General features: G+C 35.0%; 1 protein-coding gene across 1 annotated transcript in view; it reads left to right on the forward strand.

Moving 5' to 3' along the window:
* LOC148942640 (kynurenine aminotransferase-like) overlaps positions 1-22,513 on the forward strand; it is a 41,430-nt gene extending 18,917 nt beyond the window's left edge. The window contains exons 3-9 of the mRNA XM_089102149.1: positions 3,575-3,725; positions 4,759-4,908; positions 7,474-7,560; positions 10,208-10,324; positions 11,850-12,137; positions 15,983-16,132; positions 22,127-22,513. Coding sequence (XP_088958275.1) covers positions 3,575-3,725; positions 4,759-4,908; positions 7,474-7,560; positions 10,208-10,324; positions 11,850-12,137; positions 15,983-16,132; positions 22,127-22,387 — 1,204 coding nt within the window. The 3' untranslated portion in view covers positions 22,388-22,513. The remainder of the gene's footprint in view (positions 1-3,574; positions 3,726-4,758; positions 4,909-7,473; positions 7,561-10,207; positions 10,325-11,849; positions 12,138-15,982; positions 16,133-22,126) is intronic.
* Positions 22,514-23,362: the final 849 nt, after the last annotated feature.

Consider the following 23,362-nt stretch of genomic DNA (forward strand, 5'->3'; position numbering starts at 1 on the left):
TTTATGAACTGGATTCACTACTATGAAAGTTTCGGCTCTGTCTCAAGATCAAAACTGTGTTTAAAGGTAAAATTTTAACCATTACTGACATCGAGAGAGAGAGTCATTACCAGCTTTAAATTATAATTTGCGAATAAGATTGGTGAATGTTGAATTTGTTTCATACTTTTGAGCCACTAATAATAATGATAACATTTCGTCACCCACCATCTACAAAAATAGATTATAGTGGAGCACTACAAAAAGATAAAGATGCAATACTCATTGTAATTCACGACGCTCAAATAAATGCAGATGAGAAACGTCGTCTATCTAATTAAACTTTTAGCACTGAATTATTTCGAATGCTAGACCATTGTTTGGATGGCTTTTTAAGACCATATTTTTCAAGGCGTGAATTCCTATAACGCTTGGGTATGTGCAGTAAAAATTTTTCAAATTTATAGTAGCACTTTTTGAAGTTTTCAGTGTTTCTCACTGACAGCATGTGGGATGCACCGGCAAGGTAGGTTATGTGTGGTAAGTACACTGAACAGTGTATCGATGCAAGAGACTTCCTGGGGCAGTGCCGGGATTCGGCACTAGAGACGCATATGCACATTTAATGGCTTTTGTTGTTTGCTTAACAATGGCTTGTTTAGTTTTAATGATTGTTTCTGCAATCATAATACCAAGATATCTCAGCTCCAATACCGTAGGGATAACATGATTCCCGAGAGTGACAGAATCACTTTGCGGTGCATTAAAAGACAAAAATTCACACATCAATGTTGATAGAAAGCCCAATAGATTGACAGTCACTTAGGAGTCGATTCAGGTTCTCTTCTAAGTTTGCTTTGGATCTACTGAGCAGAAGGGCGTCTTCAGCGTATGCCAAGTAAGATAGGTCAGTACCATGCAATATGAGAGAGGGCGAGATATGGTCCAGAATCTCGGAGATGGTATGTTTGAAAATAAGAGGACTAAGAACGCTGCCTTGCCTCACACATCTCCTGATTTTTACCTTTCGACTTCGAATTGTACTTTCGACTTGGCCAACACAGTCGAATTTTCGTACCAAAATTTCAGAGTACTCACTATGCTCGAACTTACTCTATTGTGCAGTAGAGCATTTATTGCTTCCATGTGATTGACGCTATCGAACGCTTTCGATATGTCAATAGTGCACATATACAGCGGCGACTTTTTTCTTTCCGAGTCCATAAGTACGTTAGCCAGAAGGCGGTGAGCCTCTGGGCACCCGAGACCTTTCTGGAATCCAAGCTGATTGTTCCCAAAGTATCTAGTATCAAGCTCAGAGAAGATCACATTTTCATACACTTTGCTCAAGAAGCACGAGACGGTTATGGGTCTATAAGATTTGCATTTCTTTGGATCTTTTTCCTTTTTGACGACAGATGAGATGACCCCTTTCAGGAAAGCGTTTGGAACAAAACCCCTGGTGATGCACACCTGGAAGATAGGCTAAAGATGGGAATAGAAGCATTCAGGTAAGTGCTTGATGTGTTTTATTGAAAGACCATCGCTGTCCATCCCATTCTTTGCTTTGGAAAGTACTTTTCCGACAGCTAACTTGATCTTCTCAAGGGAAATAGGAACAACGCAATGCTGCCCTGAGAAACGTGCAAGCCAGCTGGAAACTTCCGTTTCTTATTGATTGGTTATAGCAAGCTTTTCATCTTCATACGTCAAAGTATAGTAAGAGTGTCAATCATGTAGTGTCAGAGAAGTACTAGATGGATGATCGTCTGGTCTGATTAGGCTTGGCCACGATTTTTTATTTCCAGTGAACTGTTGCCCGATAAGTCGGTACTCTTCATTTCAGCTTTGTACTTGCGTTTTGTGCTCCGTTTCAGCTCGAATACAGTCCCACGTAGCGGTCTACCACAAGCAATTCAAAGGTTTAGCCAAGTTTTTGCATGTCATTTTGCCGGCTGGAGTTCAATGGATTCGGACCACATCGGTTTTTCTGTCCCAATTTTGGCTCGTGTTGTAGGAACCGCTTTCGCTTTGGCAACTTTCAGAGCATGGATTACATGATGGTAATAAGTGTTAAAATCAACCATGGCTGAGACATCGGAAGGGCCAGAGCAGAGTAGATGAAACGGAACTTTGATGCAACTTAGGACTGAAGCAACAGTGGCGACGTAAAGGGGAATATTGCATTTCTCCCAATTTTGCTTGTAGACCCACTTCCTGGAACAAGCGTGAAAGTGTTCTGTGTTGGCTGCATCTGAAACGAAATTCCGAAATGGTCACTAATCGGATTATCAGTGCAAACTGTAACTGGAAGACTAGAAATGGATGTGCATGAAAGTACGTGGTGATATTGGAGGTATGACCACTAGTATGGGTGTACGTAAAATCCAGGGACTTCGGCCAAATTTTAAAAGTGGTGGGGAGGCAATTCATAAGATATCATATAGAATATGGTCCTTGTATGGGTCACAGTTGAGGTTCCTGGCGATTAGCCACTTACACCCACGGAGCTCAAGAGACTCCAAATGTTTTCTTAGGGCATCTGCTGCTTTTGAGAACTTTGTCAATGAGACAGTATTGTTGTAGTTAGTAGGCATGTATATGTTGATGTACTCGATACCCTCAACAGAGACACACAACTGACTACTGCTTCTAATAGTCGGCTTAGCCAAAAGTTCCTTCCTAGCGTATATTGCCAAGCCTCTGGACGGACGCCCTGCCGTAGATCTTGCCGGCTCTAAAAAGACATCGTACGACCAGGATCTGTTCGGGAAGCTTATATTCATCCCAGAAAGCATGTGCTTTTGGATAAATAGAACGTCATAAATTTTAAGGAGATCATCTATGTCTTTTTCTTTGTTGCGACAACCATTGATATTCAGACTAAAAACTTTAAAAGGTCTATTTATTGATTATTTTTGTTTCTCAGAATCTCTCTCAATTCAGGGCATCTTAGGCTGAAGCAGACATGAGGTCCGTTGCAAGAAGTGCATTTGAGGTCTCAGTTACACGGTGTATCTTTGTTACTAGAGTGTGGTCCGGAACTTCTTGCGTATCTGGAACTGTTTTTGCAGTTTTCAATCAGATGATCGAAGCTCTGGCATCTGAAACACCATCGTGGGGCCTCCATGTACTTATTTGCCCGGAAAAAGTCGTATCCAAGCTTGATTCATTGTCTGAATAGAAGGAAAATTGCGTGTCAGTCTATCCCTATCGCCTTTACTCACTGGATTCACTATTATGAAACTTCTGGGTCTGTCTTAAGATCAAAACTGTGTTTAAAGGTAATATTTTTACCATTACTGACATCAAGAGAGAGATTCATGTCAGGGCAGCTGAATACCCTTCTAGAAATACCCTACCTATGCATTAATCACTAGGATAAATGCATCGCTACCCAAAGCCAGTATGTTGAAGGGGATTAAACCAATTTTATGGAAGGTTATCCCTTTGTTTCTAATAAGATTATACAACACAAAAAATCACATATTGCATATCATGGTTTTGTTTCGTCGAATACATTTTATTGGTAATTTGAATTTTGTTTTTATTTCTATTTGATATTTAAGTATTCAAGTCCAATCTGATCTTTTAGGGTGGAATTCATTCAACTTGCCCTGGAGCAGAAGCCGCTAAATCTTGGTCAGGGCTTTCCTGATTTTGCTGCCCCAGATCATGTGACGAAAAGCTTAGCTGACGTAGCGACGGGTGAAAACCTGCTGATGAACCAGTATACTAGAGGATACGTAAGATGCTTCACCGTTTTCTTCTTTTTTCTGTACCTTTTATTTTTATGTATTATTTGCAATTTTTTTAAGGAAACTTCAATCCACGCACATATAGCTTCAGTTAAAGCTGTTCTGGCGCACAAATTTTAAATTTTGTCACACATTTTGTCTTGCAAATCAGGTGAATGTGACGGATTATTGTGTAGGTCTATAGATTTTTAATGACAATTTCCAATGCACCAAAAAGAGCGTTTTTAAGACTATAAGTACAATTGCTTGGCCTAAAAGAATACTACATTTGAGCTTTCTCAAATGGAATACAAGTTTGGCCGACCTTTCTTCTTTCTTTTTTTGCGTTTAAAACCTGCGGTTTGGAGGATCGTTTGGTTCGCCATATTTAGAATGCCTGAGTTTATCTTGAACAGAAGCAGGCTAATACACCTTGCTCACTTTGTGCGGTTTGGAACAATATCAGGTCTTTGCCCCTAAGACGCCAAATGAACATAGAATGATAAGTAACAGGTATCAAGGTACCCATTCGTGACCTTACCTGAAAATTGGCGATCGTAGAATGTCATTTTACGCTACTGCTTACAGTGAGCGTTTCTAGCTCATTAACTTTCGGTATTTTGTCTGAAAAGGCCCCGTGAACATAAACAACCTGATGTCGGGGGTTGTCGAAAATTGTGCTTTTTGTCATTTTAGTTGTGTCCCGAAAAATGTTTACGTCTTCGAAAGGGGTAGTCAGCAAAGGGTGAATGAGCATAGATTTAAAGAAAATAAAAACGCTATGAAAGGCGCTAAAGAGGAGAGCTCTGAACAGCATGGGGTGAAGAAAGAGTTTGCTCAGCTGTGCTGGCCTCCTGTGAACTGATGTTGAAGGGAATTGCTATTTGTATAGTATTGTATAGTATGCATAATATAGTATAGTATGTATATCTATAGGTTGTATATAGTATTTGTTTGGTATTTGTATTTGTCTTACTTAGCCAACATTAAAAATTATGACCTTTAGGATGATAACCTTTAAAATAGAAAATCAATATTTTAGGGTCATCCCAGACTAGTCCAAGCATTGGCATCTTTTTATGGGAAGTTAGTTGGAAGATCATTGGATCCTTATAAAAACATCCTCGTTGGTGCTGGGGCATATGAAGCTCTGTTTTGTGGCATCATGTCGACTGTCAACGCAGGTGATGAAGTAAGTATTGAGAAGAATTCATTCTAAATTATAGAAGTGAAACATAAAGGGGATAAAAGAGCGGAATCTATGAATCAGTGGTAAGAACTGGGAGGGGCTTTTGTCCTTTCCTCATCAACCTTTCAGGTTTAAATAAATGCCTCTTTTGGTATTTCCATCGAAAAATACATTTTTGGTGTTTTCAATGAAACAAATGAAAAAAAAATCAAAATTGACCTTCTCCGCTTTAGATTCTAAAAAATACATTTTGCCCCTCGCCCCTCCAATTTTCGTGAATCGGCACCACTGATGTGGATTCTTTTTCAGCTGGATATACTAACTATAAATTGTAGTGATTCAGTAGAACTATAGTTCTTAAGGTGCACGGCAAAGACCTATTGGTAAATTTGCTTCCAGTTTATTTGTTTAAACCGTTATACTGTGCTACCTCTAGGTGGGTTAAAGGGGGTATACACCCTAGAATCCAGAGCAATAGCATATTTGCATTTTCTTTAACTGTACAAAATACATTTCTTTAAAAAAAAATTATTCCTTTAATTAGTAGCTTTAACATTTTAAACCGTCATTAAAGATTTTATACTAAGTCTTGAAAGTCCCACTTGCCAGTTTTTTTTTAAGTAACATAAACCAAAGAAATTATACTTTGTCCTAGGGAGAAGCTTTACTATTTGATTAAGAAGTTGTGAATTTTATTAAGGTGGCCAAAATAATGGCCTAACTATTGCGTTTTCTTTGTTTATTTTTTCGTAGCCTAAATTTTTGGCTAAGTTTTTCGCTACAATATTTAGAAAAAAGAAAAGGACACAGGCTCAATGCCAATTAAATATGTATTTTCAAAATACATTCTTAGACCACACTGGCTATACATGACAAACGAAACTCAGAGAGGAGAGAAAGTAACAAAATGAAAAATAAAATCAAAAAGGGTGAAAAAACGAGGATTTTGTCAGCCAGCGAACCATGAAGATTACAAAATATAAGCAAATATTTCAAAAAAGACCTCCACCAAGATGTCCTAAGTGATAAACAAAAAAAGAAAAAAACAAGAAAATCTAACCTCTCGAAGCTTACTGTACAAAGACAGAACAGACACTGAATAAAAAAACCAGGCAGGAATCAATGAAAACAAATTTACCAAGATGATTGTGCAAAGATCTTTCGTCTTGCAATAATTTTAGCTGGTCTACAATTTCGGTTTTCATTAGATATGCAAATAGGTTCTTTTAAGTTTTTTCGGTTGAAAATATTGAATGAGCCCTTCAAGATTAAACTATCGTAAGCTGGGCTTAATGAAATATCTCCAGTATCTCTATTTATTGCTAAATTTTGGTTCATATATTTTTTTATCTCAATTAACTCTTTAAAAGTTTGTTGTACGCCATTAACAGTTTATAATGAGGTTGCCTAGTCAAACAGAACTAGATGGGTCAGATTTACGAAAATATGCGAAGCCAATGCCGAATCAAAGTTTTCATTGTTATTTTTTAATCTCAGGGACTTATCTATCGAAATTTTTTGCTCATGCAAACGTTCACCTAGATGTTGATGGGTCCTACCAATGTAAATTTTCCCACAAGAACACGGGATTCTGTAGACACCACTACCCAGTACAGGGTCTGTTTTATCCTTTCCTGAGTTGAAAAAGTGTTCAACTTTTTGTTCGGTTTTGAAAGAAACAGAGATATTATGTTTATTTAAAATTTTTCCAAGTTTATCGCCAAGTTTCGGGATGTATGGTAAAACGATGAAAGTTTTATTTCTCAATTGCCGGTGTAACTGAATCAAGGGGGACAAGCCCCATATTTTGTTCTTTTATCTTTTTTAATCGTTTAACTATTATATTTTCAATGAGTTTGATTAGGTAACCAATGCAGAAAAGAATATCCTTGACATAATTTAATTCAGAATTTATATGATTACGGGAACAAATTTCTAAAACTCTGTCGACTAAAGAGATTATTACCCCTCTTTTCACAGAAGGAGGGTGGTTCATTTTGTTACTTTCTCTCCTCTCTGAGTTTCGTTTGTCATGTATTTTTAAAGTACCTATCATTTTAGTAAATTTTTTTTTCGGTTTTGCTTAATTATTTGGGTGTTGAAAGGTGAAATTACTATGTAGAGAATAATTTTTGCGTCTTAATTAGCAGTCAAGATGGCTAGGTCAGGTTTTTGGGTTTAGTACAATAGGATGCTGAAAATTAGGCTATTCGGTAACCTAGCTGAGGGCCAAATAAAAACAAGTTGAACTCCAAATTAAATGGGAAGAGGTTACAACATAAAGAATTCAAAAGAGGTGGATTTTTCATGAGAGAGTGCAAGAACTTGGGCTCTGCAAAAAGTGGGTGTAGTAGGACTCTATGCTCCTATGCCTGCCACAGGCAGTCTTGTGCTGCGAGACACTGATTATAGTTGTATTTGTGAAGTATAACTGCACATGGGACATGACTAGGAGTCTCCCCCTTCTGTCCGATATTAGCCTGAAGAATCCCCTCCTAAAAGGAAAAAGAATAGTTGGACTGAAATGAACTTTTTTGTCCTTTGTAATAATTAGACTTTTTTCTTTAGGTTATAATTATTGAGCCATTTTTTGACTGCTATGAACCAATGGTACGGCTCGCTGGAGGAACCCCAGTTTTTATCCCCCTTAAGCCGGTAAGTGAGTGTGTTTATTTAATCTATGGAAAAAAAGGAAGAGTCTTGGTTACGTTGACAAAGAATCATAAATTAAAGAGAGCAGCCTTCTTTGTATAACAAATGAATGGTAGTTCTATTTGCTGAATGTCCACCCGAACATTCATCTCCCAATTTTGATATTCATAGAAAGTTCATTTACAAGCTATCAAAGCCGATTTGTCTCCTCTCCAAAAGAGTTGATTTAAAGAGTTAGTTTGACAAAGAAGCCAGTGCAAATGGACTTGACGTGGACTGCGCATAAGGTGCCCAAAATTGATATCCTTTTTTATGTAGGTTAATACTCTATCATCGGCAAATGTCTCTCCCCAAATTCAAACCTCCCTTAATTGAGTTAGCTTTCAAAATTAAAAAGGTAAGATAATTGCTTTACAGGTAGCCAATATCTCAATTGACAAAACCCAGCCAATTTGGTTTAGGAGTTTAAATCTAATATGTTTTAACGTCATACGTATCAGAAGCAGAAAGAAAAACTAATCAAAAACTGGTTATTTTATATTGATTTCAGCCTTTGTTTTCAGACGTCAAAATAATTTAAAGGTTCTTGGTTTTTCTAAACTAAAAAGATAAAGATAAATAAACTTTTATTTTCACCAAAAGTTTCCTGTCACTGCCAATTTTTTTGGTATAGTCACATTAAAAAGCAAATACATAAAAAACACTAATGAATATTCCTGATTTTCGTTATACATTTTTACAAAACTAGGTATAAAACTTTTCGCTAACCGCTGATGGGCACAGCGTACCGGCTGAAGTTTCTCAACAGGCACTGCAACCCTGGGCGTGAGTCATTTTGCTATGAATTGAGGGGGGAACAGGGTTTTGTGGATTGGGTGGATCAGAGATTTTCTTCCAAAGTCCATGCAGAGTTTCTCTCTTCTTTTTTTCAGAGTTTGCATTTTAAACTTTGTCAGCAGCTCTTCATACGACATTTCTGCCTGCTTCGATATTAGAGCTCTTTTCTGAACTCTTTTGAGCCTGGCGCTTTGCTCAACTATTTGGTATCACATAGTATTTTGAAGCATTTTTGCTTCAAAATAAGTGTAAAATAGAGCTTTTGACCCCTTTGTTTAGTTAGCCGTATCTCAGGAAAAAATACTACTTAGTTCTAATAGTTGGTTTTACAGTTCTAATAAGATTAAAAACAAGTCATTTTCTGTTTTGTCGTTCTTCTACATTGGTGGGCTAAGGCTAAAGTTTACTTTAAGGCAACATTCTTGATCCGAGCCTTTTTTGAGTCATGACACATGCGTTGCGTTTGGTAGTTTAGGTTTAAAGCATATATGTAGCTTATATGTGTATATAGCATGTAAAGCATATATGTCTATGTAGTTATGTTTAATTATCGAATTCCTAGAAAAAGATAGGAAAAAAATAATATACTTGTACAAAAATTAAATAAATACAATTTATTAAAACAAACAATAATAAAGTTCTGCAAAAATTTTACTTCTTTAATTCATGTAAAGTAATGATGAACTATGTAATTTTTGTTGGCCTAATGTGGATGTTAAAAAATTTATGCCGTCTATTACTGAGAATCATCTTAGACCGCTCGCATTGGTTATTGGAAGGGTTAAATAAATTCTCTGAATTATGTTTGAATTAGGGAATGTTGCAATAATAGTATTTTCCTGAATAAATGACCACATGAAAATAGATGAATATTTTCTTCGCTCTCAAAAGCCTTAAATTGTAATATTTCAATTTATTGTAATACAATATTTAATTACAATGCTTCCTACATATGTCTTGTGACTTAACGCCTTTCAAATTGTCGTTCCGATTTAAAGTTAGTCAGGTGACGTTGAACGTTATTGTTTTTTTTTCTCTCCCAACTTCACTCCTCTCGATTTGTGTGTCTCTTATTTTTTATATTCCTTAATTTTTTATATTCTTTTAAATAGCACATTTAAGAACTTATAATAAGCCGATTTGTCTCCTCATTCGAACCAAAAACGCCTATTCGTCATTAGAGAAGAAGTAATTAATTGTCATTAATTGATTTAAACACCTACGTGGACACAGAAGCCAGTCCAAATGAACTTCATGTGGACTGCACATAAGGTGGCCGAAATATGTATCTTTTCTTTATATGTATTAACGGTCTCGTTTCGACAAATGTCTCTCCCTTAATTCAAACGTCCCTTAATTGAGTTAGTTTTCACAAGTTTATTTTAGCGACATTCATGTATGAAGCAGAAAAAGTTTAAAAAACAAAAACAAATGATTATTTTATACCAATTTTAGCCTTTGTTTTTCAACTTTAATATGTAATAGTTTTAAGGTTTTCAGTTTTCCGAACTATGTGATGCCCCCTTTTTTTCTTGCTTCAAAAAATTAAAAACAGATCTTTAAATACTGCTTTGCTCTAATGGTTAGTTATATAAATTTAATAAGTCAAATGCTGGGAAAAAAGACCAAAAAAGAACGTTATTTTCTGCAGTGTAACTCTCCTGTAATATACATATATGTCTTTTGACTGAACACCTTTGACATTGGCTTTTCCGAATTAAAGTTAGTTAGGTGACATTGAGTTTTTTTCTCCCAACTTTACTACTCGATTCTTGTGTCCCTAGCATGTCATCTGACGTGTTCCTCTTTTTAGAAAGGAGATGAATCAACATCTGAAAATTGGGTTTTAAATGAAGAGGAGTTGAGGTCAAAATTTACGAGCAAAACCAAGGCTATAATTATCAATACCCCACACAACCCACTTGGAAAGGTACTGGTTTTAAATCATTCCTGTGTTATTGTTTTTTTTGCTGTTATTGTTGTTTTTCTTTTAATTTAGTTTGTATTTAATTAAATTAAAAGCGAAGATGGCAATCTAGGGTAAAAATTTTTTGAGGAAAATTCCAAAAAGAATTAGATATGAATTTGAAGCTGAGAATTTGATAATACAGAAGATATAAAAAACTTTGTGAAGTAGCCGCAAAATTTAAGGATTGTTGTTTTAAAAAAATAGATGATTTTGAAGATGAAGATTTTAAGATGTCAAGATTGGATAAAAGAGAGGATTAAGACGAATATGTGGTTAAGGTTGCCCGTTTGAATAGCAGCTAGGGATACTAGCGAGAAAGATATAAGCCTGGAAGATGAGCGACAACTTTTGTATAAGACAATTCTTCGTGATAGATTTTACAAGAATGAGATGAAATTAAGGACATTGGATAAGGCACTGAAGGATGAATTAAAGAAATCTGAAATAGAGGCTGTGATTAAAGTTACCTATGATCTGGAAGATGCAGCCTTGATGTCGTAATAGTCAAGATATTGTATTGACACGCTAAGAAATAAAGAGGAAGTTTTCAATGCGGAGTAGTCCAAGTTTTATGTAGGAACAAGGTTTCAAATAATGATAAAGAAAGTGTTAAGTATAGCTGTAAAAGACTTCTCAAACTGTAATAAATTTTTTGAAATAATGTAGAAATTAGTAAGAAAATGTTTGAAAATTTAAATGTGAAGGGAGATTTATCTAGTTATTAGGACTTGGAGATGGTGCTAAAAGAAACTCACTCTTCCTTTCTCTCTCTCCCTTTCTCTCTCTCTCTCTCTCTCTCTCTCTCTCTCTCTCTCTCTCCCTCTCTCTCTCTCTCTCTCTCTCTCTCTCTCTCTCTCTCTCTCTCTCTCATCTCCTCTCCTCTCATGTCCTCTGACTTCTTAGGTCCTCAGGTTTCAATCAATTTATTTAACTTCTTTATAAGATCTGTTTTACTTTCGAAAAAAAAATTAAAAAAGATGAATTTTCGCTTTTATGTGCAATTGCAGGCTCGTATGTAGAACCTTACCTTTTAATGAAGGAGAAAATCTATAGGGAATTAGTCAAAGCACCGGAAAAATTTAGAAATTTTGCGAGGAGACACGCCTTATTCCCTTTCTTGCGTAGCTGCCCCAAAGCTTAAGCTACGTTGCTATTAGTATTTAGTGTTTTTTTTTTGTGTGTTTTTTTTTGTCTTTCAGTGTTTGGTGCAAATAATTTGGTGCTAAGACATATCCTAGAAATAATAGGACCTAGAAATATCCTCTGAGTGTGAAAAAATTACTAGTAATACAAGTATCCTAATTTGTTGTTAAATTCATCAAATTTGTTGAATCTAGTCGTTTCGGTCGCGCAAAATTTGTGGAAATCTCTGCATGAAAATTGCTATTAAAGAAAAGAATATCTAAGGCTAGTGATAAATCCATTGGGTAGGCATCATGGTTGCCTTGCTTTCTTGATTGTCAGCACCTTCTATTTTACTTTTCAGATCTTCAACCGTGCTGAACTTCAAGTGATTGCAGATCTATGCATTAAACACGACGTTCTCTGCATGAGTGACGAAGTGTATGAGTGGCTTGTCTATGCTCCAAATGAGCACGTTAGGATTGCCACATTGCCGGGTATGTGGGAACGAACAATTACAGTCGGTTCGGCTGGTAAAACATTCAGTGTCACAGGGTGGAAGCTGGGCTGGGCATATGGACCAGAGAATCTGATAAAGAATTTAGGTGTTGCTCATCAAAACTGTGTATATACCTGCTCAACTCCGTTACAAGTAAGTACTTAAAAATTAGCTAGTCAAAACTAAAGTAGAAATGAAAGTGCACTATTGTAAGCCGAATGTTAAAGCAACACATTTTTTGAGCACATCCTAGGTGAAAACCTTCTTCTTCTTCTCCTTATTTGAATTACAGTGGAGACGCTTTCGCATAATCTCATCACTGGAATCTAATTTGGTGCCCGAAGTGGGCACCGAAGTGTGTTGTTGCAGCTGAAGTGTGTTGCTTCAGCTGAGTTCGGACTCTGGGTCCCGTATTAGAAAGCTAATATCAAACCCGCTGCGCCACCAATCAGATTTAAAAGAGATAAAAAGGCCACCGACATGAACAGTACTCAGAAGGACGGCTACTTAGTTGTCTTGTGGTCAAGATTTTAAGACAATTAATTCTCAAGTAACAAATGACAGATATTCCAAAATATATTCAAGGAAACCAAAGATATTCAACAAACCGGGACTATCGGGAAGCAAAAATTGACGGTCAAATAAAGAATCAAGGAGCATTATCGTAATGATAATTATTGCCAAAACAAATATAGGCAAAATGATTATTTATATTATTCTTTAGTTTTAAGCTATGTGTTGATAAATCAGCCATTTTGATTGAATTAAGAGGGTCTGGAGCGAATTTAGTTCTTCCTTCCTGTTCATCCTTCACATAGTCATAACTTTTACAGGATTTGTTTTTCTTGTTCTTCTTTTTACCCGTCTTAAATTTAGTTTGGCTCTTTACTTTTTTTTAAAAAAACTTCTTTTTTGGAAAGTTTTTAAAATTAACGCTTTCAACAGGTGAGTCCTGCAGACTTTTAAAGGGGAGCCCAAAATGTCAAAAATGATTGTTAAGGCCTTGTAGTTTATATTTTGTGAGTGAGGGGAAATTTATTGTAAATTCGTTTATCCCGGGGGTACCTCCTTCCTCCCTCTGCTTTTGTGCAGGTAGCGATTTGGTATGATATTTATTACAAAATAAGTTTCTGACTATATATATATATATATATATATATATATATATATATATATATATATATATATATATATATATATATATATATATATATATATATATATATATATATATATATATATATATATTTTTTTTTTTTTTTTTATATATATATATATATATATATATATATATATATATATATATATATATATATATTATGTTTAAGAGGTAATTACTTGGCAAAAAAAAAAAAACCAAAAAAAAAAAAAAAAAATAAAAAAAAAAAAGTCGTCCTAATCCAGCAATTGAGAGAAATGTGCACTTGAACGAGGCTTTTACCTTACCCATCTATCCAACTACCTAGGACCAAACAGTATAACCTAACCGTCAACCAAATAGGAATGTCCAAGTCCATGCAAAGTCGTCATCAATAAATGTAAGTCGTTGTAAATTTACAAGCAAAACCACTTTAAATCTAGCAAAATATTTCCAAGTAGAACCTTCCATTTAGGGCTCATCAGAAGAAATACCACCTGCCTTAACGGGTTTTGAGGCTTTACTTTCTTTACCCGGCACGGTGGAGCCTCTACCATAAGATCTATATGGTAACCCTATGTCAGGTAAAACTTGTGAAATACATGCATACTAGTCAATCTATTAAAAATTACATACAAATAGTGTTTCGATGTTTCCTTAATAAAATCCCAGAGGTCACTGACAGAGACCATTCTGGAACAAATGAAGACATTTCCAGATGTATCTTTTATTGGTATCTGGAACCAATTACCAATTTGAAGATCCTCAATCTTGTTTGAAAACCACTACAAACTCAAACTTCCAAAAAAGAAAAGCGTAAGAGAAATTATATTAAAATATCATTCAGTATTTGTTTATAATTTTGTGTATATTTACTTAAAAGTTCATGATACATAAAACTAAATTTTTTGAATTGCCAACTAATTTTTCTGGCAGAAAAACCTCTTAAGATCAGTTTTTCGCTCAGCTTTTTACATCTATTTTTAAAATCTGTGTAATTACTGCATATTTTTGCATACCTAAATAATTGGGAATCATAAGCCGAATAAGTAATATTTGAATGTATATTACTTTCAGGGAATGGAAAATTAATTACTTCAAAATTAAAATCATCCGTATTATTATATAATTTAAAAACTAATATATTATTATTTGAAATATTAATATTTAAATCTAAGATATGGTCGGAGTGTCCCATCCCATAGCTAGGCTCAAGAATTAACTCTTGTGGATAAATATTTTTTGAAATCTCAATAAAATCTGCACAATTTATTACTAAGAGATCGTCAAGATATCTTTTGTTATTTGAAAGTTTATATTTTACATTGCTTGAGCTATTTTGATTTATCATATATTCGTATTCTAATTGACTTAAAAACAGGTGCGCTATGAATAGACTCGCATTCCCACCCATAGTAATACCTACAGTTTGTATATGCAAATTCCCATTAAGTTTTATAAAAGTATTAAATAAAACAAATTCTAATAAATTACATACCATATCCAAGCTATAAAATCTTGAATTAATAGTACTTCTAAAGAAATTCGTCCATCGGGCATTTTTATTAAAAGCATCAATTTTCAAAAATCTGATATTAGACAAAAGAAAATATTTCTTTATCACCATTTTCAATTTTTCGAATACTAAATTTAGTGACAAATTTGTATACAGAGTAGTAAAATCAAATTAATCGACTCTTTTAGCTGGAACATTAGCCAAAAAATCTATCACTTGTAACGAGTTATTAACAATCTAATATGGGTTAAAGTTAGAAAAATTTTTAATTCCGGAGCAACATGATTTAAATTTATTTCTAATTTCTCCTAAAATTAAAGATAGGTCAGTTGCCGCAATTCTGGTTGGACACCTTGCTGCCCCAGAAATAAAACGTGGTTTTGGTGGATTTTTATGAAATTTTATCGTCCAATTTAAGAAAGGAAACTGTTTATCATTATCATTTATTTTAGTATTGAATTTTTTCAAAATTCTTTCTTCTATATTTTCAATTAAACTATTATCCTCCATATGGGCCTTTTCGTATGTATTTGTTGTTTGTAACTCATTTGATAAAACATCACAATAAAATTTCTGACAAATTGTGGCAAAATTATTGCTAGCTGTATCAACTGGTACAATTATAAATTCATTATGTATATTAGCTATTGCTTGTTTCATATTGGCATTATAAAATATTGAATTTTTCAAAGAGTCTGTAGAATTAATTCTATAAATGCTATTTCTTACACTAGTCAAAATCAAATTTATCCAATTCTGAAATCTATCTTTAGTAATTTTCTCCTTCTTGCACCAATTATCAATAAATAAGTTTAAATCATTCTTTAATCCCCTAAGAATGTCTGCTGGCCTTATGCGGTAAGAAAGACGGAACTTAGCACCCATTTTCATTATATTTTGAAGATCACAATGCTTTATAATGGACAAATCCCCCGTTACAATATGCTCATAAGTTTGATCCACATACGGTAAAAATTGCTCACAATTACAAACCGGTTTCCAATTACTCTCCCTGTCCAGTTTTTTAAGTATTGAATTATAATTAAAAATCATTTGACCAATTGTTTTTGAAAATTTATATGTTAAAATGATTCGTTCCAAAATAAACAAAAAACAGAGAGACATGTTTGTATTCATGATAATTATATCCCCTATAAAAGAAAAGTAGGGAGGCCAAACAGCTGTATAAGGGCCCATAGAAAAGAATGCCGAAAATAATAGAACTAGATCTAGAATAATAGAACTAGAAAATGTTTGTGGGAAAGTTGACCAATGCACGTTTCAAAGGAGCAGCAGGAGTTCATTTATAATGTTTTGTGGTATTTTGTAATAAATTTTGCATAGGAGGCATGCGCCAGAGGTTTTGAACTGGAGATGTCACGATTCGGGTCTCCAGACTGTTATTTTCAATCACTGGCAGCTGAACTTTTGCCGAAGAGGGACTATATGGCCAAGTTTCTTAGCGAAAACGGAATGAAGCCTGTTGTCCCCCAGGTATGTTTTATGGAGGTTGTATTTTACCCTTAAATAACGTACTGGAAAAAAATACAATTGAATGTGCATTGTCAATTTAATATACATATGCTGATATTTATTCCTTAAATGTTACTAATATTTGATTTATCAAAGTTATAAAAGTGAAAACATTAAAAAAAAAATTCAGTAAAGTGAAAATTATGTTCTGGCCTTGGGAAGGTATAGGTTTTTTTTACCCCTACCCATTTTAAATTCTGCTCGTTTTGAGTTTGACTCGGTTATTTATTGTAATATCTGTTCGTTTTGGGTTTCATTTATTTATCGATGCTGATTTGTGGTAGTTTTACGCTTTGTAGATTATTTGATTTTATTTTTGCTCATTTTTGGTTTAATGGAGTTCTTTACTTTTCTTTGAAACATCTATTTTGTGAAAAAAGTTTTTTATTAATTTCTGTTCGTTTTCTGTTGACATAGTCGTTTTAGGGGAAAAGGAAATAATAGTTTAAATCTTTTTGGTTTTTCTTTAAGAATTTATAGTTTGGCCTGCTATTTGTATGCTGGAGAAATTTTTTCAACCATTTTTAACAACATACAACATTTTAAAAATCTGGACACAAATAGTAGTGTTTAATTTAGTTTTATATCTCCTCTATTTGACCTGAAAAATAAAACTTGATACCATTCACAAAAATAGTTTATGTATGCTCTTTAACAGCTTGGATATATGTACATTCTTTTGATTTAGAATCAATTTTAAGAGCAGAAGTAGTAATAGAATTAGCCCCGACAGTTTGAACAAAATACCCTCAGTCCTTCTTGGGATACTGGTAAGATGTCTTATTAGCAATCAGCATACATACAGGGCTTTTTGCTTTAATCTTAAGACAACATTTAGTTTTAAAACATAATGGGCAAATTGCATAACTGTGAGGGGTTGACCTACGCACTAGCCCTAGAGATACTGTTACAACACCGTTCAGCTATGCTGAACAAATGGCTATATTAAATTTTGATTGAAAGTGTTTGCAAAATTAGGAGCTAAAGAGGAGGGCTGATTGCCATCCAATCACTTTTAACTTATAAAAAGGGTACTAGAACTTTCAATTTCCAATCAAATTAGTTCCTCTAAATTTGAAGGATTTTACTTGTTATGATAGAGCAGCGCTGCCTATAATATTGCTTATACGTCCTTTTAATACTTGCATGCGTATGGGTTTTTTTTCGTTTAACTGAAACTACCTTTAAACGTGTCAACCTAATGCCTTTATTGTCAATAGTTACAGTAACCGTAGAAGTAGTATCAAAAGTATATACATAGTGTCTTCTAACTAGTTCAAAATCTGTCACAACTTACCTTGAAAGGTCTAACTTAATAATGTAAGCCGTTATTGTATTATTGCTTTGTCACCCTGTTGACAATCTACATGATCATAGTTCGTTTTGATTTAGTTCAGCACCCGACTAAACATTCCTTAAAAGCTTCACTTTAATACCCTTAGCTTGTGTAGTAGCTATAGTTGTAGTAGCAGTAGTAGTATTATTAGCAGTATGCACATAGCACCTTTTTTTAACATCCCCTTCAACACACGATGAAATTTTTAATTTAATAACATCAACTGGTCCTGAAGCATTGGTGATACGTCCTCTAGACAACCTATGTGGGCATAGTGTGTTCCGATTTATTTCAATACAGTTACAATATTGCCTCAAAAGTTTCGCCTTAATACCCTTAGATTTATTAGTAGTGGTAGTAGCACCAGTAGCTATAGTAGTAGCAGTAGGAGTAGAGTTAATAGCAGTTTAATAGTAGTAGTCTTAGTTTTAGTAATAGTAGTAGCAGTAATAATAATAGTAGCAGTAGTGCAGTTGTAGGAGTAGAAGCAGTAGTATCATGTTGCAAATATTGTCTCATGGTTAGTTCAACATCCCCCACAACAAGCATTGTAAGTTTTAATTTCACACACGAAACTGTTCCTAAGATATTGCTGATATGCCCTTTTGATAACCTGCATACGGATGCCAGGTTGTCATCCGCACAAGAGAAATTTTCAGAAATATTTTCAGAAAATATCACCTTTATACCCTTATGTATAGTTGTAAGTAGTCACAGCAGTAGTATAACTACTCAACTTAATAGAATTAGCCATTGCTATGATTGTCGATTTGTTCTTTTACCTGTATTAAATAAAAAAAAACAAGTCTTTTAACTGAAAGTAAGGAACGACGTTAAAACTTAAAACGAACAAAAATTATTCCGTATATGAAAGGGGATGTTCCCTCCTCAACGCCTCGCTCTTTACGCTAAAGTTTGACTTTCTCACAACTCTATTTTTTTTAAACAATAAAAAACTTTAGCGTAAAGATATCAACATTCCGTTTTTTAGAGTTTCGGTTACCATTGAGCTGGATCGCTCCTTACTTACAGTTCGTTACCACGCACTGTTTGATATTCATATACTTGTTGAAATTTTCATCTTAATGCTCTTAACCATACAAGTAGTTGCGATAGAAGTAGTAGTTGGAGCAATAGAAGAACTAGTAAATGTTGCAGTTGCAGTACTATTATTGTAGTGTGCACATATTGCCTTTTCGTCAGTGTTGTATTAGTGTACATCCTAGAGGGATTATTATATGGCTCTTTGGACTAATTTGAACAAAATCGCCATCTCATAATTTCAATCAGATGCGTTTATTGAAAAAAGGGCTTTTCGGGGAGGAGGGGGGCTAAATGCCCTCCATCACTTTTGACGCTTAAAAAGGAACTAGAATTTCCAATTTTCAGCCAAATAAGCCTCTTCTGAAGTTAAACAACCATCTTTTCCATTAAAACCTTATATGCCCCGCAGCATACCTTACAACCCTTGCCCCCAGGCTCTAGAGGTTTGTATCAACCTCAAAAGCCTTGTTATATGATCTCTGGACTATTTTGAACAAAATGACTGTCTCGAAGTTTTTTATTCGAAGTATTTCGAAAAACACGACGTGTTTGGGGAGGGGATTAGCTCTACTCAGATCACTTTGACTCTTAAAAAATTCACTAGGAATTCACATTATCAATCCAATGAGTCCCCTCCGAAGTATGTAAGACCACCCTTTCTTTTAACACCTTATGTGCCCCCAGGGCATAACTTACAGCCCTTGCCCTTGCCCTGAGAGCCGTGGGAGCTAAAGTGTCTGCTTCAAAGACATAATTTCCGGACCCTTCAACTACAATAAGCAAAATTGCTATCTTTAAATTTTGATCGGATATCTTTGGGGAAATGATGAGCGTTGGTCGGGGGGCTGGTTGCTCTCAAATCACTTTCGACTCTTAATAAGGACACTATAACTTCCAATTTCAAATCAAATAAGCCTATCTGAAGTTTATACGACCATCCATTCCATAAAAACATTATATGTCCCCGGGACATGACTTACAATTCTATCCTAGGGGCACTGGCAGGTTGTGTCCACCCTAGAGGCATTGTTTTAAGTTCTTTGGACCATTTTGAGCAAAATTGCTATCTCACAATTTTAATCGGATTGCTTCGGTGAAAAAGGGCAGTCGGGGGGGGGGGGGGGTTGCTAGCTGTCCTCCACCACTTTTGACTCTTAAAAGGGAAGTAGAACTTCAATTTTCAACCAAATGAGCCTCCTCTAAAGTTTATACAACCATCGCCTCTATAAAAACCTTAAATGCCCCCAGGGCATAATTTACAACCCTTGTCCCCAGGCTCTGGGTGTTTGTTTCAACCCCAAAAGCCTTGTTATATGATATTTATACTATTTTAAATAAAATGGCCATCTCAAAATTTCTATTAGATGCATTTCTGGACAATATGACGTTTGGGGGGAAAGATGCCCTCCGGTCACTTTGACTCTTAGAAAGAATCTAGAGCTTCTGATTACCAATTCAATGAGCCCCCTTCGAATTTATTTGACCACGCTTTCTATAAAAAAAACTTATTTGCCCCAGGGCACAACTTACAACCCTTTCTGAGGACTGAGGGTGATCTGTCATCCTCGAAGACATAATTTCCGGACCTCTCAACTACGTTGAGCAAAATGGCTATCTCAAAATTTTGATTGGAAGTGTTTGGGGAAATGATGAATGGGGGGGAGGTATTTGCCCTCTGATCACTTTCAACTAATAAAAAGGGCACTAGTCCTCTCAATTTCCAATCGAATGAGCTCTTTTTGAAGTTTCTTCGAGAACACTTTCTATTAAAAAAAAACTTAAAGGCCCCAAGGGCATAACTTACAGCCCTTGTCCTGAGGACTGTTGGGGGGTTGTCATCCTTAAAGACATAACTTCCGGACCTTTCAACTACGTTGAACAAAATAACCTATATGAAAACTTCTATCGGAAGTGTTTGGGGAAATGATTGGCGTGGGGGGCATTCACCCTCTGATCACTTTTGACTATTAAAAGGGCACTAGCCCTCTCAATTTCCAATCGAATGAGTCCTTTTTAAAGTTTCTTCGACAATGCTTTCTATAAAAAACCTTATATGCCCCAAGGCATAATTTACAACCTTTGCCCTGAGGGCTGTGGGGGGGGGTCATCCTCAAAGACGTAGTTTACGGACCTTTCAACTACGTTCAACAAAATGGCTATCTCAAAATTTTGATTGGATGTGAGGGGAAATGTTGGGACTGGGAGGGGGGGGGGGTAGTTGCCCTCCTATCACTTTCGACTATTAAAAAGGGAACTAGCCTTTTCAATTTCCAATCGAATGAGCCCCTTTGGAAGTTTCTACGTCAACTCCTTCGATACGCAGTGCCCTGGTCTAAGAAAAAATAATAATAATAAAACATTGTGCCAACATCGTTTAATACTTAGGCAGCGCTATTGCGCTGTCTATGATTGAAGTTTTAGTTGTCTATGGTACAAAATAAAATAAAGAGGTCGAACCTTCTTCCTCCACCCCCGGAACAAATGATGGAGTAACACTTGTTCAGCTATGCATGACGCTTCTGTCACACTTCTCTCTTCGTCCCACGCATACCACATTTCCATCACGCGTAGAGCTTGCCATATATTCTACATTATTTCTAAAAATGGGTAACCCCTCGACTCAAACTATAACTTTTCAGGATTGTTTACACTTACTGCTTAATTGTCGTATTGATAGTAGTATTGAAATTTGTCCACAAATCATTTCCAAATAGTTCTTTGTAAGGTACACCTGCTTCCTACAGAGGGGGAGGGGAAGAAGGTAGGGAAACCTCCCCTGCTTAGACTTATCTCATTTGTTGTCAAATACTTCAAACATTGCGGCCTGAAAGTGCGTTTTTTTTTCGAATTGCAGTAGCTCTTCTTTTTTTATTTCAATCAACAATAATAGAACATTTCATAAAAAATTACTTTTTTTAAAGCTTGGATATATTTTTATAGATGTGTTTTATTTATTTTTATAATTGCTTTTATGAAATTTTTTAATGTTAGTGTTATAAGTGACGGAAATGTCCCCTCTAATAACCAAACAAGGCTTAAACTTTATAGAAAGGATTTAGTTTAATCCATCCAAAGGTCCAACTTGAAGCTCGCAACCAGGGTTGCATGCACCCCTTGGGGCCATACCTAGCGCGGTACATATACATTCAATTTGTTATTGTACTATATTTTTAGAAAATATAGTGACTCCAAGGGTTGTGGACCTTGGAAAATGGTTGCATTTGGTGCTGCATTAATGACTCTAACTGGATTTTTTTTTCTTTATAATAAACTTTGATGGCTTTATCACTTCTTCATATATTATTGCTTTACATGTTTATTTTATTTGTGTCACTTTTGGAAAAGTTTGTCTATTATCTCTTAAATTTTGTTGATTTTTTTACCTGTTACACTTTAGAGAACTTGCTGTTTTTATACCTGGATACATAATTAATTTATGCTCTTTTATATTATTGTTTGGAAACTCATAATAATTACAATATCTTCTTTTTTTATTGTTTTATAGATGTTTCTTTTTCTTGTGTCGCTTTTGAACATGCTTGTATTTTTTGCACTATCTCTTTGTTTTATTACAGGGTGGTTATTTCATGGTGGCGAATTGGACAGAACTAGAGAAATATTCAGACTTAAGCCAAGAGCCTGACCCATTGAAAGATTACAAATTTGTTAAATGGTTGAGTAAAACCAAAAAACTTCAAGGCATTCCACCAAGTGCCTTCTATTCCAAGGAGCATAAGAGATTGGGAGAAAATTACATCCGGTTCTGTTTCATCAAGCAAGATAGCAACTTGAAGAAAGCTGATGAAATTTTGACCAAGTGGAAAAGTGAACGGTGAAGCCTATAATTCGTTTCATATCGTTTGGTTGACCTTTGGCAAAACAATATGATTGTTGGTGATAATAAAGCTGGATTTGATTAGTTAAAAAAATGTTTATTCAATAAATAGTTGTTGAAGTTTTAATCGAGTTTTGTTTTTGCATTCTTAGGTGCCCTATTGTGAGTATGGGATGTTGTTGTTTTTCGTTATTTCTGGGGGGAGGGGGTTCTTGACTGCTTTCGAAAGATAAATTTTTAGATATGACTTTTTAAATATTATTGTCTCAAGTAGAAACACACGTGTCCACGAATATCTCACTTGGCTTTTGTGTTAAATACAATCGCTTTAATAAAGCTTCTTATTCCAATTAAACGGCCCGTGTGTTTAAGGAGTCGTTCTTAAAGAATTGGGACAAAAAGTCAACTTTAGCGTAATCAGTGAGGGATTAAGAAGTGGGCAGTCCTTTTTATGCACGAAATAGTTTCTATTTGTTTTAAGTTTTAATGTTGCTCCTTACTTTCAGGAAAAAAATTTGTTTTTTGTATTCTGTTTCTGATCAATTTTTCAAATCTCCCCCCCCCCCCGCTCCTCCGAAAAATGTCCTTATATTTACCAAAAGCAAATACGGTATGTAAATACGGTGTTTCATCACCTTTAGTCTTACCCATCAAAAGTTACGCGCCTGAGAAAATTTGTCTTATTTTCGAAAAAAGAGGGAAACAACCCCTAAAAGCCATAAAACTTTAATGAAAATGACACGCATCAGATTCAGAGTATCAGAGAACCCTACTATAGAAATTTCAAGCTTATATCTGCAAAAATGTGGAATTTTTTATTTTTTGCCAGAATAAAGATCACGGTTGCGTTTTTTTTTGTTCGTTGTTTTTTTTTTTTTTTTTTTTTTTTTTTTTTCCAGGGATGATCGATCCATTAGTCCTAGAATATCGTGAAAGGGCTCATTCGAACGGAAATTAAAAGTTCTAGTGCCCTTTT

This window comes from Artemia sp. Qi Xiang Cuo, chromosome 16, assembly GCF_049724085.1.
Source record: "Artemia sp. Qi Xiang Cuo chromosome 16, ASM4972408v1, whole genome shotgun sequence".
NCBI lineage: Eukaryota > Metazoa > Arthropoda > Branchiopoda > Anostraca > Artemiidae > Artemia > Artemia sp. Qi Xiang Cuo.